The 16409-nt window shown below is 38.3% G+C and overlaps 1 protein-coding gene across 1 annotated transcript in view; it reads right to left on the bottom strand.

Moving 5' to 3' along the window:
- PRKN (parkin RBR E3 ubiquitin protein ligase) overlaps positions 1–16409 on the bottom strand; it is an 816438-nt gene that overhangs the window by 108119 nt on the left and 691910 nt on the right. Inside the window, exon 9 of the mRNA XM_067294746.1 lies at positions 13643–13792. Coding sequence (XP_067150847.1) covers positions 13643–13792 — 150 coding nt within the window. The remainder of the gene's footprint in view (positions 1–13642; positions 13793–16409) is intronic.

Raw genomic sequence — 16409 nt, 5'->3', positions numbered from 1 at the left:
CTGCCAGATCTTCTCAGACCTCATCTTAAGGCTGCTTCCTTACTTGTTGCTCTCATTTTCCTATTTACACCTTTCCCATCTCCCCTGGGGAACTCATGGATTTCAGTTTTGATCTCCTGGGTTTTTTTTATGATTTTATTTTTTTGATTTCTAAAATAAGGAATTTAGGTCAAATGTCACTGGAGGACTATGCAGACAACAGGGAATGTATTTAATTAATTAAATTTTTAAACAACAACTATGCTTAATAAGTTTTTGACATATGCACCCTTACCACAAAGACTAAGAAATTTCAAAAAGTACATTCAAGAGACATACAAGAAGTCTCCTGAGCAAAATAAGGAGGAAAAATTTGCATTCATTTTAGTTTGAAGGGAAAAATAAGTAGAAAAGAAAGCACTGTCAAGCTTTCAGGAAATATAATGTTGTGGCATGCATGTACATATCTATTATTTTCTTTGCAGATCATATTTATTATTAAGCATTGGTTTTAGATTAATGGCCTAAAAATACCTATTTTTTAATATAGCCATTTTAGATACATACAGGGGACTCATCATTGTCATTGCTTGGTATTACTATATATCTGAGCATTTTCACTGGTATAAAAAAGGAAATGACAGAGATTAAGTACAAAACACACTACTGCTATGTGATATTTTTTGATGGAAACAATGGCAAGCTTAACCATGCTATTCTACCACTGACTCAGTCTGAACAAGTGAGCCACCAGTATCTTTAAACCTTACTCTTTATCTCTTCACTCATGTCTTTTAAGTGTCATTGGAACAGATTTTCTATCATGGTAGTGCTTGTCACCGAATTTAACATAAGAGCTTTTTTGGGAAAAAAAAGAGTGCTATAAATGATTTAATTTTTCAGAAATACAAGGATAAGATGGAGTTAACTGAGACTTGGTTATCCAGCCATGACTTCCTGCCCTTGGTCAAGGCCTCCATTCACAGATATATTTTGCTATCCTTATCAGAATTTTCTCTTTTCTTCTGCTTTACAATGCCCTTATAAGCACGTACTGCATTCCAGATTTCTATTATTTCCCACTGAATTACAGTTGGTCATTGTTCTCTCAAACCTACATCCTTGCTTTTCATTAAGAGTATTATTATTTTACCGTGCAAGGGATGTCTTCTATTTAATTTGGTCATTACTTTTTTTCACTTTATTTTCCTAGTTTGCCTCTGACTTTACAACATTTTCTTTACTCCCTATATTACAGTTTAGCTATATTAATACCATTCTTAAGGTTGCGATGCAACTTCTATTCTAAACTCACTTTCACAAGCTTATAACTTTCTCCAAATGTTCTCTTTTGGGCTGAAGTTTTTTATGCTTACGCTTTGTTAGAAGTGGATTTTTATTTGAAGCTTCACAAGCATTACCTATCTGTTTTGACTTATCCAACATGAAAAGATAGCAGTTTTCCAGCAATCAAGACAGTTTTCAGATGCTTTTTTTGGACTCTGATAACTGAAAATCAGCTTTGTTTCAGCACTTCAAAATCAGCTTTGATTGTGGAATGGTGGCTTTGCTATCTCTCTGAAATGGTATTGCATTAATAAAGTTCTGCATGTGACATCATTATTAAATAATTTATTGAAGTAGGAGTGATGAAGAAAGCTGACTACAGAATAACTGCTCTCTGCTTAATAATATTTTTAAAGGTTGTTTATTTTCTGGAAGGAAATTACATTCAATTATAATTTATAAAAAAATCCAACTACTATGTTTAAATCTTTTTAATGACATTTTTCCCTCGCTCTTTAAAGGGTGTAGCCCAGCCTAATACATTAAAGACTGCTCAGTCAACTCGAGTTCTGTTTAGTACCTGTAAGTATTGTAATGTGCACTGGAGAATAAACATTTCTCTTGTACTGATGAAAGACACAGTAGTCCTGTTGCCTTATTCCACAGACATACTGTTGAAATTACAAAAAGATGACTGGAAGAACTCTTGTTTAAAGGCCCAGTAAGACATCTTATATAGCTGTAAGACCCAAAAGGAGCATAGGGAAGTCATAGACAACTTCTGGTTTGTCTTCACATGGAAAGTCTTTCCTTTTCCGAGGAAAGACTGTCCCTAGCTTTTCTGTGGCCTCTCCCTATGGTTTGCCTGTACGGTGTGCTTTGTGCAATCCATTTTGCAGCACTGTGAAAGTGGATCATGCTACCTCACTTATAATGTGAACGCGCTTAGCTAGGTAAAGCTCTTCCTTGCTCAGTTCTGCTTCAGCTCTGCTTCTCCCTGCCTGTATCCCACTCTGCAGGATCTGCTCTCCATGTCATTCCCAACTTCCAGGCCACATAAGTAATGCAGGAGAGAGAGGCAGGGTCTTTTGGCAATTAACCTTCTGACTCAGAGTGCAGCAAAGAGCTCCATGGTCACTGTGCACCAGCTGATGTGGGCAGTGAGTGAAACAAAAGAATGCACTGTAACAATCAGCCTTGTAAACCCTACTTGTTTGAAACACCTAATACTGAAGCATCAAAATTGCAAATTTTACTTCTTCTAACATAATTATTTGGTATGGTAATAACAAAAAGCTTTTACAAAGAAAGCATTTCACAGTGCAATTTGGCAGACCATAGACAATGCCTACACTTCTGGCAGGCACTATTAAAATACCTGTATCTGTGACTTGCAGCAACTTACAGGAATAGTTAAAATACAGGAAGATCCAGTCTATTCACAATCGGGGCTACAGAATATGCGAGAAGGACATCAAATATTTTGCTTCTTAACAAAAAAACACATTAAGAACTCTACCAGAAGCAGACAAGCACTGTCTCTCTTCATGAACTTAATCCTTGCTCACATATACTCTCCACTTTGTTGGTTTCTCTCAGGATCTGTGTTACACATAAAAATTGTAAGGACAGGGAAACCCTCGGTGAATTAACCAAGCTACCATTTCCCACAGAGAGTTCCACTATATCAGTAAGATAACTGTTGTCACCCTCCAAATGGCAAATGCTATTGAGTCAAGAGCCTGGCTGACCCGCAGAGGACTTTTGCATTCCAGAAAGCCAAGGCTGCGAAAGAAGCTCTTTGAGTGTTCCTTTGATCAACTAATGGAGAAATACCAAAGATTAGCTAGCACTTTCATTGTTACCCATAAGGTCCAAACTGACACAAACTGCTACTTTCTATATGTGCATCTACACAGAATGGACTCACACCCCAAATTTATATCTCACTTTTCACTCTGACATCCAATGAAGTGAAGACAGTCCTACCAGGCTACAGATGCCACAAAAGCTATACAAAGTGATGTTTAATTCAGGATCTGTGAGCTGCTCTCTTTATGAGCCTTGCGGTTTACTTTTGAGTTGGCCTGTTGGCCAAAATTATAGCAGCCCAAAATGAGGACGTTTTTTCTTTAACCCTTGTGCGTTCAGAACTTTGAATATTTTCCCCTGGCTAAACTACAAATGCCAGTCAGTAGGTTCATTCTAATCCCAGATCTTATTGTTCTAATCCTATCTCTTTACTCCATTTTTTCTCATTGATTAAGCAGCTCTTGCATTTTACAATAACGCCATAATATAATGTAAAGTGCCTCAGGAAGCTTTCACATGAAAGGCACTAAATAAGCTTGTTCTGATTTGTATTTATTTTCTTTTTCATTTATAAGTAATTTTCTTCATTCAGCCTGTGTTTTTCTTTCCTGTTCAAATTCAGAAAGTTTTTAGAAGATTGCTCAAATAAACCTCTTACATAGTTAGAATGCTGCTTTTGATGGCTGCCATTCTCAAGAAACACACATTCTTTCCTGATTGTGCTATTGTTCCTCCTCCAGTGACTCACTGATCAACCTGTTTATTCATACTAAATCTTCCATTAACCCCTAATTCTGTTAATTTACACTTTTTTTTTGTATTTGCCTTATCTATTGTACAACTGCAGTCAGTATATAAACTGTCTAAGCAGGAAAGCCATGGCACCTCCTGTGGTCTAGAATAGTCTGTTACAAGCAGGATTTTTTTACCCATAAGCTGAAGGAAATTCAGTTTGGTTTAAGACTGCTATTCTTTTCCATGATGTGCAAAGTGTTTCTTTCTATCATAAAAGGGGGAATAATCTTACCTTATATATAAACTGAGTATGAAGTCAGAGCTCCATTTCCCATACATGCAGAATTCACTAGCTAAACCTATAATCGGAGCTTATTTCTCCTTCTCTCCTACTGTTAGACTTTTATGTCTTTCCTGACTAGCCGCATGAGAACCATTGTTCCCTGACTTTCAGATATATTTCTAGGCACTTTGTTGAACAGTACAGGAGTAGTGAGAAAAAAGGAGTTCCAAGTCCTCTCCAGTCATAAACTTCCATTGCATTTAAGGCTTGACAGAACCATGAGTTCATCTCATACAATCTCCTGAGCATCATAAGCCATTAAATATCACCCCGATACTGCTACATAGACCCCAATTATTTTAATTAGATGAGAGCACTTCAGTCATCAAGAGATCAAACTGTAGAGTGTCACAGGCACAGACCAAAATAGACCAAGATGTCAGCAAAGCCTGAGGCTCTTGCAATAGCTGGGGATTGACTAGGTGAGAAATGCCCCCAAAATTCCTGGAGATCTGTGACGGTGTGCTCCTTCCCCCCCACTGATGTGCTCTCTCCCCCTCATCCTGACCTCCCTGTAAACAGCACGTATGTAGGGGCTGGTTGAGCATGCGCCAACCAAGGCCCGTCTAGTATGCAAATATGACTGAGTCAATCATCTCCCCCCCATAAATAGGGGGCAGCCCAGAGCCCATTGAGCTCTTCTGCATGGCAGCAGGCTGCACTGCAGAACCTCCTCTTGAGTAGGAGCGCCTCTCAAGGTCACTCCTCGAGGCTGAGAGATTCCTTACCTGCGACAGATCCTCAGTAAGTGATTAACAGCATGCTGAACTTTTGCGAACTTCATGAAACTTTGCTGAGTTATATCTCTGACTAATTGCGCACATAATCCCTTAGACATAAACCGTTGACCAAGTCTGAGACTAGGACTGGATCCAGCTGCACCTAGGCTCCTCTCTAAAGGAGTTTAGAAAGCAAGAGGGTCCAGTCTGAACCTTGTGACTCAATGGGAGGGTCTCTGTTGCACATGCATCTGACCCTGTCCTTCATGCAGTAAATAACTGAGTGAACCTTGCCAATCGAACCTCGTTAAATCGTTCTTGTTCGTGATTGAACTTTGTTAAGTCGCTGTCTTACTGCAATAAACATAGTGCTGCTTCCCTCTTACGAGTGAAGTGCATCACTCCTTCCGCGACAAGATCGTATTTGGGTCATCCACCAAGCACAGAATTTCAAGGTCCCTGACAATGAGATCTGAGAGCAAATTTCTTCTTCAGATCTTGCAATCAGCTTAATCCTGACCTAAGCATCAGAGAACTATATATTCAGTGGGTACCTAAGATCAGGAATCACTGCCCACTAGACAAGGCACTTCTTTTGGAGTTGTTTTTCCAAATCTGTGTGCTAAAATCAATTTATTGTAAGCTGTCGATATTTTAAATTGTGCACATTTTTACATTTCATCTACTGCAAAATGTCATTCTTCCCTTTCTACAAGAGAAGAAATTTGAGGCCCAGGTAGCTTCAGCCTCTAGAATTCCTAATACTGAGTGAGTGACAAAGCTCAGTGCTTGGTATCTCTAAAACTAAGGTCTCTAGCATTTTTCGAGGTGACTGTGTGATCTAACAGTTTACAAGGAAAAAAATTTAGTTGATAAATCCTTAAAACAACCACCAACATGATTTTAAATCCAACTCCTATTTTATCTCAGCTCTCAATTTAAAATGGGTCTAACATGCTTGTACTTTTACCTCATTCCTGTTTCAGGCAAATTGGTAAAATGGGGACTACTTTTCTTTTGAAAAACATTAGTTTACAAATCCCAATCTGAGCTGGGTTAGATTCATACAGAGCAGTTTTAGCCCCTCTGGTCCCAGGCCTGTGTGTCCAGTTTTGACTTATCTTTATAGGCAAGAATTTGATTTAATCCTAGTTTTCTCTTATACAGTTTCCCTGAGTCAGGAATAGCATTATCGTGCTATCTGTAGTCTGGTGCCACAGATTTAAGAGGCCAGCAACTTCCATCCCTTTGTCAGGTAACCAACCACCTCTTCTCTCCATCTTCTCTCTCCTTCTTTCTCAGATTCCGTAAGACAGATTTTAAATGGTGAAGTACTAGTTTAGCCACAAAAAAGTGAATCAGGACATTACACATTCATTGTAAAATGTTCACGTGCAATAGCCATTTTTCAGATGCCTGTGGATGCAGAAATCAAGCAAAAGCTACACCCCATATACTTCAAGGGGTATGGACTTTGACCACATAATATGGGACATACCATAAGATTCTGGACTTCTAGCAGACAAAGGTGATGTGGTTTCAATTCTAGCTCAGAGAGAGCTGAAGAGAGTCATATGTTGTTTTCTAACATTATTCTACCACCTAGTTCTCCATGACTTGTGAGGTAAAAGAAAAAGCAGGTATTCTTCTACATATTGAACTATGCACAAGTAATTGATTTGTTCTCCTTATAACAACTATTTGTTTTGCCTTTGCTAGTCTTATGAACTAATGTGATCCACTTTATTAATAATGTAAAATTTCTCCATATTGCTTTAGCCACTCACTCTTGACGTCTGCATTTCAAATCTGTCACAAAATCAATGAGTTGCAGCACTGCAAGATTTGGGCAACAGAAATAGTGTCCCTTGACAACAAAACATAGTTTGTTAATTGTGCAGTGCTGCTCTAGGGTAAAGGTTTTATTAAAACATTAACATTTTGCTACATGTTAAAAAGTTTCATGTGTTTACAATTCTTTGTAAGTCACAGAAAACATTACCGGAAAACAAACAAACAAACAAAAAAAAACATGAATCAAAAAAGAATTTTGGTTGGTCTGAGAAAGCTTGCTGCATTTTAGCAATGAAACAACTTGCTTAGCTACTGAAGCATAATGTGTCAACAAGATGGAATTCCACTTTCTAAAGGCTAGAGTGCCCACTCGATAGCGGAAAGCAATACATGATTACTGCTTAGAGCTTGTGGCATAATGCTAGCAACTCAGCGCTTAGCAATAATAGAAAATGTCTGTCTCATTTTCATTCCCCTAGAAAAAACTCCCAATATGATGTTCTGAAACACTCCTGCTGTGAGTCAGCTTCTTAATCTCAGCAATATCTTCAGATATTACCTTATCCACGGTAATACATTTCTGGTGAATTTTCTTAAAAGCAAAAATTTAATGACATACAGAACAGGGACAGATATCTCAAATATAATAACAAAGAGTAACCCTTCAATTTTAGTAGAGGTACTAGATAGCAGCTAAATCCTTGATTTCCATTTTAGTGTTTCACAAATGACATAAAGGTCTTGAGGTCTTTTCTTTTCTGAATTATTCCTCTGTTTTTCAAAACCTCAGAGCCTCTTATTCCTGTTCCTGCTTTCACTTTCATTCCCATTCAGAATTCAAAAAGAATTCAGATTGCTGGGCACGCAGTCCTGCTTCACCTATGACCTTTTATTCATCTGATTATAAAGTGAAAAATATTATATATATTATATATATTTTTTTCAAGTTATCTTCAAAGATTCTCTTCAATTAGCACTACTCCTCTTGACTATCTTTGTATCTGGAAGTATCTTAAAAGGCGCTTATTCTTTCTTTGCATACATTCAAGATTTTCCTGCTACTACTAATGAAGAGCAAGGCATATGTCATTGAACTAAACATTGAACTAAACATTTATATCTACATCTCAGTTTTAAAGCAAAGTCTTTTAGGTTAGTCAGACTTTCAAACATTTTGGTCAGGCACCATATATGGAATACTGTCCCAAAACCATACACAAGACAGACTGAATTTGCACAAAGAAAGTACTTGCTGATCATGCCAAAGTATTGCATTAGACCTGAACTTGATAAAGAATACTTTTAACTGCCAGATGGAGAAAATGCTTTACACTTCCAGACTCGGGTACACTTATGTACACTATTGTGTACTTCCCTATGTATAAAATAGCTCTGAAAGAGTATTTCCAAACTAGTTCAGGTCCCAAAGAGAGTAAAATTACATCAACATGGCACTCTAACCAAGATACAAACACCATCATCACCACCCCCAGCAGGATAAAAAGGACACCCAAAACTAACAAAATCATCATTTGGCTAATCAAAATTAAGTCAAGTGAATAGGAACTTGTTGTGTGGCCTTTTTTTTACATTCCAGATTTGTCTCCTCAAAACTGAGTATATTTCCAAATTATTTAGGGTTCACCTATGTGTGTATTAGTACGCTTAACAAAAATAGTGCTGAAGAAGAAGCATGCATGCTAGGAGATGCATGAACAGGAGATAATGAACCACAGAAAAGAGCTTTGCAGACAACAGGAATGGGTATTGCACTTCTCATGCAACTCTTTTAGAGTGCTTTCTATTTTATTAAGCTTTCTGAAAAAGGCAGACAATCATTAATGCTTTTTTCTATAAATATACTGAAATTGCTTTTGGCAAGTGCTTCCTTAGCTATGAAAGAAGAATGCAAAAACAAATCAATGGGAAAAAACTGCTTGGAAGAGTGAAATCGCCTTAGGGATTTTGCTCTATGCAATACAATGGCCTAGGAGTTCTATTAATAATGAAGACATGGTATTTATATTTATTGATTTTTCAGGGAACACTTGCAGTCTGCAGCCTTAAAAATTCACCTGTCCTGGAAGGGAATGCAACTTTTGTAAAATCTCAACATTCTTCAATGGCATTATCCTTACAGAACAGTAAATACGGTGTAAAAGAGATGAAATAGCCCCACATTTTATGCTCCCTTTGCAAGGCTGTAATACTTTCTGTATCATTGCAAATGTAATACACTAAGGTTGAGTTCTCACTTGTGGATTGCAGTTTCAACTGAGGGGATCAGAATGAAGGGCCACAAAACATCAATTACGACAGCCTGTTTCTGTGACCATTTAAATTCTAGCCAGACCTTAGTATAGTTTAGAGTGATCTTAGGACTTCCATAAACTATATCACTTGGCTATAGCTATAGCTATATAAACTATGGCTTTAAGAGTAAGGTCTACTAGCAAGGGATCATTGAAGCAGAGTGGCTCTCTGGAAATATATTCTTCTTGCTTGTATACACACTATGCTAGGGATGAGTAAACTTAGGGGGCAAAGACTGAGAGAGGCTCTGTTTGTCCAGCCCCATCTCACCCCATTCCAGGGGAGTTTCTTCTTGGATGGGCCAACTGATACTGCACACTGCAAAATGTCTGTATCATGGTGGGACAGGGGGAGGCATGCAATTACATGTTATTTAGTTATCATGTCACTGAAAAATATTAACAGGGAAAGTTTTCTAGGACTGATGCCCTATATGTTTCCATACCAAAACAACCTTTTTAAAACACAATTAGTATTCTCCTCCTTGAAATTCCACTCTAACCTGCTTTTACCTCTAAAATTTTCTTAATATGTAGGAAATAATATTCTAGTATAATATAAAACAAGACAAAAATGTTTTCTTCATAGGGCTTCTGTGAGCCTTGATTACTACAGCTTTTCCTGTACCTAGGCCAGTTGGTACAATCTGTGATGTCTTCCATAATTTGTTGCTGTTTTCTTGTATCATACATGTCAAAATTTTACATCTGAGCAATAAAAGTTAGGAAAGATAAGTCTGATGGATTGTAATAAAGGTAGAATAACAGTGTACAATGGTAACATCTTGGTAAATCAATTAATATTTTTATGGCTAATGATAAAAAAACCCGAAAGAGTAGGCAAGAGTGAGGTCAGTCAGTGGCACCATGACATGGTTTTGGGCGTGGACTGCTTAACATCACTAAAAAGATTTCTGGATGTTACTTTTCAAGTCAAAATAAATCTCTCTTTTTGGTCTACTTCTTTGCTTGGAAGCTTGAATAGATATCAGTCCCTGACTGAAGAGGATACATAAGAGGATGCTTAAAGTTAAACCTTGCTCCTCACCTTCTTTTTGGTGCAGTTTTCTCTGGATATTTACAGGCTGTTTCTGGGCTCCACATATCAGTGTTTTCAAATTTCCTGAGACGAATCAAAATCCAAAACTCTCTCTAACTTTCCCAAACTCCCTTTTAGCAGATTAAGAGCTTTCTCTTGGAGATTCAAGTTTACCTTTCCAGGGACATTGATAGCAATGACTTTGCAAAGGAAATACTAGTTCCTCATTTCACATAGCACAGGAAGAAGCAGGAAGACAAAATGTCTCTATCCTAGCCTGGCTCAGTTACCTGTTCATTTTTCGATGCTCAGCCAGATTTGGTCAGAGTCCTTATATGTTTGGGATTGCTTCACACAATTTCTTCTCTAAATCATGGAATCTTTATTTTGCCTCAGTCTTGAATGGCCAACTTATTCTCTACTTGTTCTTTTTCTACCTCTCCTTTTCTAAAACAGAATCTGAAAAAACCTTTTCATTTACTGTTTTCTTGAAAACTGATCCCTCCTCCTTCCCTTGATCTATCTCATCAGTTAATCAAAAGCCCCACCCAGTTGTTAGCTACTCTTATACTGAAATTCAGACACGAATAATCAATTTGTTCTGTGCAGCAGACAAATGTTTGTCTAAGAGGGCTTCCAGGTGAAAAACAGACCATCAAGGTTAGATGTATCTTCAGCTGTTAGCTGTCATCACCTCTGAATTTTACCCCAAGATAGAGGTTCAAGTACCCCAAAAGAGACACTACATATCTAAATTGTAGTTTACAGTATGACACAGACACTGAAGGAAAATCTCCAGATTCAAACATCTCCAGATTCACATTGCTGTCCTTATTTATTTGCTTAGCAGCTTCAAAAAGGAACTTGTTTCTAACATAAGCCATACAGTTAAATATTGCAAGGCATCTTCTTCTACCTTTCTTTGGATGGACAAAAGGGCAGTTCTTCATCTTGGGCCCTTCTTTGAGCTTGCAAACTGTTGTATATACTTGAGAGGGGACCCAGAGCTCTGAAGTGGATGTGCCTGGATTTTTCCTACAACAGGTCCATAAAGAAGACTCGAAGGCCTTCATGTAAGAAAAGGCCAGGTCCTATTTGAATTTAAAAAAGAAAGCTTAATATTCTAAAGAGAGAAAACTCAAAGTGACTCCGGAAGTCAGAGTAGAAATAAACAGCTTTCCTAACAGTTTTGGTGTCCTTGCAGGCAGGTCCTTACATCTAGCCAAATCCATGACTTCCTGACTGGCAGCTGACTTGGTCATTGCTCTCGGATCCCATGGTGGTCCTTTTCCCTGCCCTGCTCTTCTCCATGAGCCACAGGCCCCAACTCTGGGTTGCAGCTCTCTGGTGCTGCAATGGCTGGGACTTTCTTGCCCCAAGTGGGCTCAGAAGCCCTCGAGGGAAGGAGCAATCTCATCCATCTCCCTTGAGGGTACCACCTGTCTTATAACATGCAAGTAGTCACATGCAAAACTAACAACAATGCCTCTACACCACAACACTATGTAGTAGATACTGTGAATCACACAGAATCGCTGAGGTTGGAAGGGACCTCTGGAGATCATCTAGTCCAACCCCCCTGCTCAAGCAGGGTCACCTAGAGCACATTGCACAGGATTGCATCCAGGCGCGTTTTGAATATCTCCAGAGAAGGAGACTCCACCACCTCTCGGGGCAACCTGTTCCAGTGCTCTGTCACCCTCACAGTGAAGAAGTTTTTCCTCATGTTGAGATGAAAGTGTCTGTGTTTCAGTTTGTGCCCATTGCCTCGCGTCCTGTCGCTCGGCACCACTGAAAAGAGTCTGGTCCCATCCTCTCAAAGGAAGATACAGCAGACTCAGTTTTTGCCTTTTTTCTCCATAGCAGGAAAAAATTATCTATGTCCTCTAGTTCTGACAGCAGAGTGCACAGACACACACAGGTCTTACGTGGTCTGGATATAAGACATGCAGAGCTAGCACCCTCGCCACAGGAAACCTGCTGCCACAAATCTTTAAGGTTATCATTTGTCAGGGGGCAAAGAAAGAACTGAAGGCACTTATTTCCACCCTGTTTCATTATGCTTAGCTACAGATTCTGAGGAAAAGCCCAAATGTTACCCAAATTTGTCTTGCAGACCAGCCTCATGCTCCTCATTTCAGCCCAAGTGAATTGTACATGCAAATGTTCAAGATATCACATAACCCAAAACAAAGGGTTAGTTCAAACTCAAGACTGCAAATCTGGTCACCAGCAAGCACAGCACAGAGTCCATAAAAGGAAACAGAACAGTTTGCTAAACTAGGCAATATATCAATCCTTTATGCTATGTATACTTTATTTGCAGCGCAATTCCAGAGTCAAAATGATGATGAATGAAGCTGCAAAATGCAGCTGGATTTTCATCATTTCAAGGCAGAGAGCAGAGTAAAAATTATTTGTGATTTTATCTTTTTTAACCAATTTCCAGTAGTTAATCTGGAGGCATTTCTTTTCATTTACTCAGTCTTGTTTATCATTACTTTCCCACCTTCTTCTTTTATTTTATAGCCCTCTGTCTGCTCAGTGAGTCTGGGGAGTACTGTGTTTTACATGCACCACTGCATGGACAGATATGAAGTTTTACCAAGGTTGACAGATGCTAACCTACTCATAGAAGACAAGTTACTGCAACTTCCTAGTTCAGGAAAGCATTATTCTTCCATGATACCAGTTTGAGCAACATCAAAACTGCAATAAAAAGTGCATTTTCCACCAAGAAAGACAACAGCAAGAGCATGATAATATTTTACAAATATAGATATTTTCACTTCCCTCATAGCCTGCGTGGAATTCAGTAATAATATTAAGCATAGAAAGAGTATCTTAATACAAATGCCAGTTAGTCACTCTGACCTAACATTTAATAGAATCTTTTATATAGAGATTTATCTCTATGTATTACTATTTTCCCTGCAGCTTCTTTCTTCTAAGGTACCTGTTATTTCTACTGCCAAAAAATTGCTGATCCACGCGATCTGACCTCTTAGCAAAAATGTTTTCAAGTGTCATCTGTTTTTGTTTTCTGAAAACACACCATCAATTGTGCACACCCCCTGCTAAAAAGCAATTCTTATGAGAAAATAAAAATATTTTTATATTTCTCTTCATCATATATCTTAAAATACATAAGCAAAGTCACCACAGTATCATTGACTGGTCATTCTCTCTCTCTCTCTCCCTCCCTCTCTCTCTCTCTCCTTTTTCTCACCTTATCTATAAAGATAGGTGGTGTTAATATAATAATGAATGGTTTGCTCTAGATGTTGCTCAGTTTTGCTGAGTGCTGGGAGAAAAAAGTCAAAGCGCTTTTGGCTTGTCATTTGCATGGTTCAACTTCTTACTCTAACTCCTTAGATCAGCAACTTCTTAAACCAATTAATGCAAAGAATAGTGGGATGGACACAGTCTACATGACAAAGCAGTCATTCCTAAGCCATCGTACTGTATTAAAATTGTTTATGGAAAACTACAGCATCTCACTCTGGTGTGAACGGCAATTCAGAGTCACTAATGGGAAAGGAAAATGTGATTTTTTTTCCGCTTCTTCTAAAGTCCCACAATATGTTTCCCGTAGAGCTAGTAGGAAAATGTTTGTTCTTACCCCACAGCCTAGTCCATTGCTTGGTTCACACACAATTTTCCTCACTCCTGGTTCTGGAAGCAAGCCTGCTCCACAGGCGGGAGTTGGGCACAGCACTCCCCCCATCTGCAGCACACACTCCTCGGCACCGTAGTGCTGGTAGCGGTTGTACTACAACACAACAGAGTCACGTTAGAACTCTAGCAGCGTGCAAAAAGGGCCCATAAACTTGGAGCCCAAACCCATCCCACACAACACAGTCAGCTGTTTTAATGTCTCACACGGTAACTTCAGGTTATTTGTCAGATATTTAGGACTTTCTGGCATTCTAGCAGATGGGGTAAGTAGCACTCTGCTCCAAGTCACATCGGATGCATCATTTTCTGACTTACAGCTCTCATTTTCCCCACCAGAGAATCATGTGTGATATTAAAATCAAGGAAACAGCAGACCGTTCCTGTAAACAACCTCAAGCACCCTTATATTGTTATTAAGTAATTATTGCAAATGTTGTAAATAAAGTCCAAAACCAGATACTGATAAATGCGGCATACAAATTGAAAAGAAACCCCCCAAATCCCCAAAGTAACCATATCTGGAAATACAGTATAATTTTTTAGAGCTAAAGGGTTGTAAAAATTGCCAGTCAACTTTCTTATCAAAACAAATTTCATGAAAACTCACTGGCAAAATATTTCTCTCAAATACATTTATTTTAATATTAAAGCGTATTTTTTTTGCTGTGGCCCTCAGGAAAATTTTTAAATATTTTGCAATTATTATGTGGTCCCATCCCAAGAGCCTAAAAGGCTATGGAAATGTCTCCATTTTCTGATGGAGACACTGAGATACAGGAATATTTAATAACACGCTCAGGTTCACACAGGAAACTTGTGCTAGAGTAAAGAGCAAAATCTAGAGCTCATGAACAAAACAGGGTTTTTAGCTCCCAGTGAATCCCCAATGACACAAACTCCACTCTGAAATGATTGATGAGACTGCAATAATTTTCCCTGGTCTAATTTGCCCTTCTTTCGAACTGAGACAAGCTGAGCAAGTACAAATCATGCTGTGTACATGTAAATCATGTCCACTCTAGGTGTAGTATTAGTGCAGTTCCACACCAGTGGCTATGACCACTGTAAAGTGGGTTTCAGATTCACCTATAAATCTGATCTGCTGTTGAGTGAAATAAATGAAAGCATTTGGTCCAAACAGCCCCAAAGAACAGAAAGGGAAAATCCCAAAGGCCGGAGAAGTAGGGAGTTGTAAGAATTTTCTCTGAGGGAGCCAAATGATGTTGTGGTGTGAGAAAGGAACTAAACAAAGCTTTATGTTTCAGCACTCACAATGGTATTTAGTACTTCATAACTGATCACAAAAACCCTGCTGTACCTTTTTTTTTAGGAAAACAAACAAAAATCTCCTCTCCAACCCCCACCCCTCTCCCAAGAAACCCAACAAGGAAAACTGAAGCAATAGGACCAAAACCTCCTACACAAAGCACGCAAAGAAGCATTTTAAATTACAAAGACACTGCATATTTTGCAGGTACATTTAAGAAGATTCTTCTGCAAATGTTGCCATAACATGTGTTGTTATAGTGATTTTTTTTCATAGTATGTGAATTTTCAAAACAGTATAATATATAGAGAGACATACAGTATAAAATATATAGAGAGACATAAAAGTGTTGCATCCCATAAAGAAAAAAAAAACTTTCCCAAATTGTCTAATAAAAACAAAAAATCCAGACAAACTCCCTCTCTAAAGAAAAGCAAAACCCAAAGGGAGAGAAAGCCTTCAAAATATCACTCAGTGCATGAAAAGCAGCCAGAAATCATGAATTAAGGTTTTAGCCCTTGGATCCCGAAGATAGCAGTATTTTGGGAAATTTACAAGGTGTGTCTGCTAGGTCTCCTTGAACGTGGGGGCTCAACAAGTTAACTGGTGTTTTTCTATGTTATTATTATGCTCAAACCTAGAGTAATGGAATGAATATTTAATGTTGGACTCTATAAATTTTCAGCAAAGTTTGCGATCCTTGCACTAAATATGTGCTGAGTGGTCTGAGTCATTCTGCTGGCCTTGAACAGAAATACTGGTAATCACAGCTGCAAAACTCTCTGCTGACCTAAATTTTCTTCAGGGCACGGACTGGACCTGAAGATGAGGATGGAGATTGTCTTACCCTGTTAAAAGGTAACACTCCATTGTACTGAATGTTTGATTGCTAGTAGCTTATTATAGAGACAAATGGCAGTGAGACTCTAGCTGAGATTCTGTCAGCATTTCCACTATAAATTCTCAGCTGAAAAAAGGATATATTTTCCAGTCCCTAACTTAGCATAAAAGGGCACGAAGTGATTCCTCCCGTCTCCTCACCTTCTTTTTTTGATACACAAAATTGGGGATAGGAAAGGTTGGAATCAATCTGTCTTCCTAAGTTATACAAAGGAAATGGTCCTACTGGTGAGAGGGAGAAAGAAATCATATTTTATCCAAGAAATTTGATATTCTATACTCGTTCCACAAAGAAATCATACTAAATCATTATATAATTATAGCACTGTCAGCAGTGATTTTCACACTACAAAATCCAAACAAATGGGTCAATTTGAAGACAGGAAAGATTCTACTAAATGTATTTACACATCTTGCTATCTAGTTAACAGCCTGTTTCCTACCTTCAAAGCTCAGATACACTTATAAGATGTCATTTTACAATTTCTTTTTTCTTGTACCTATACACTAGCTTAGTGAAAACCCCGCAACCAACTAAAACATG

Source organism: Apteryx mantelli, chromosome 3 (assembly GCF_036417845.1).
Source record: "Apteryx mantelli isolate bAptMan1 chromosome 3, bAptMan1.hap1, whole genome shotgun sequence".
Lineage (NCBI taxonomy): Eukaryota > Metazoa > Chordata > Aves > Apterygiformes > Apterygidae > Apteryx > Apteryx mantelli.
The sequence above is the reverse complement of the archived record's forward strand: the minus strand, read 5'-3'. Positions and strand labels throughout refer to the sequence as shown.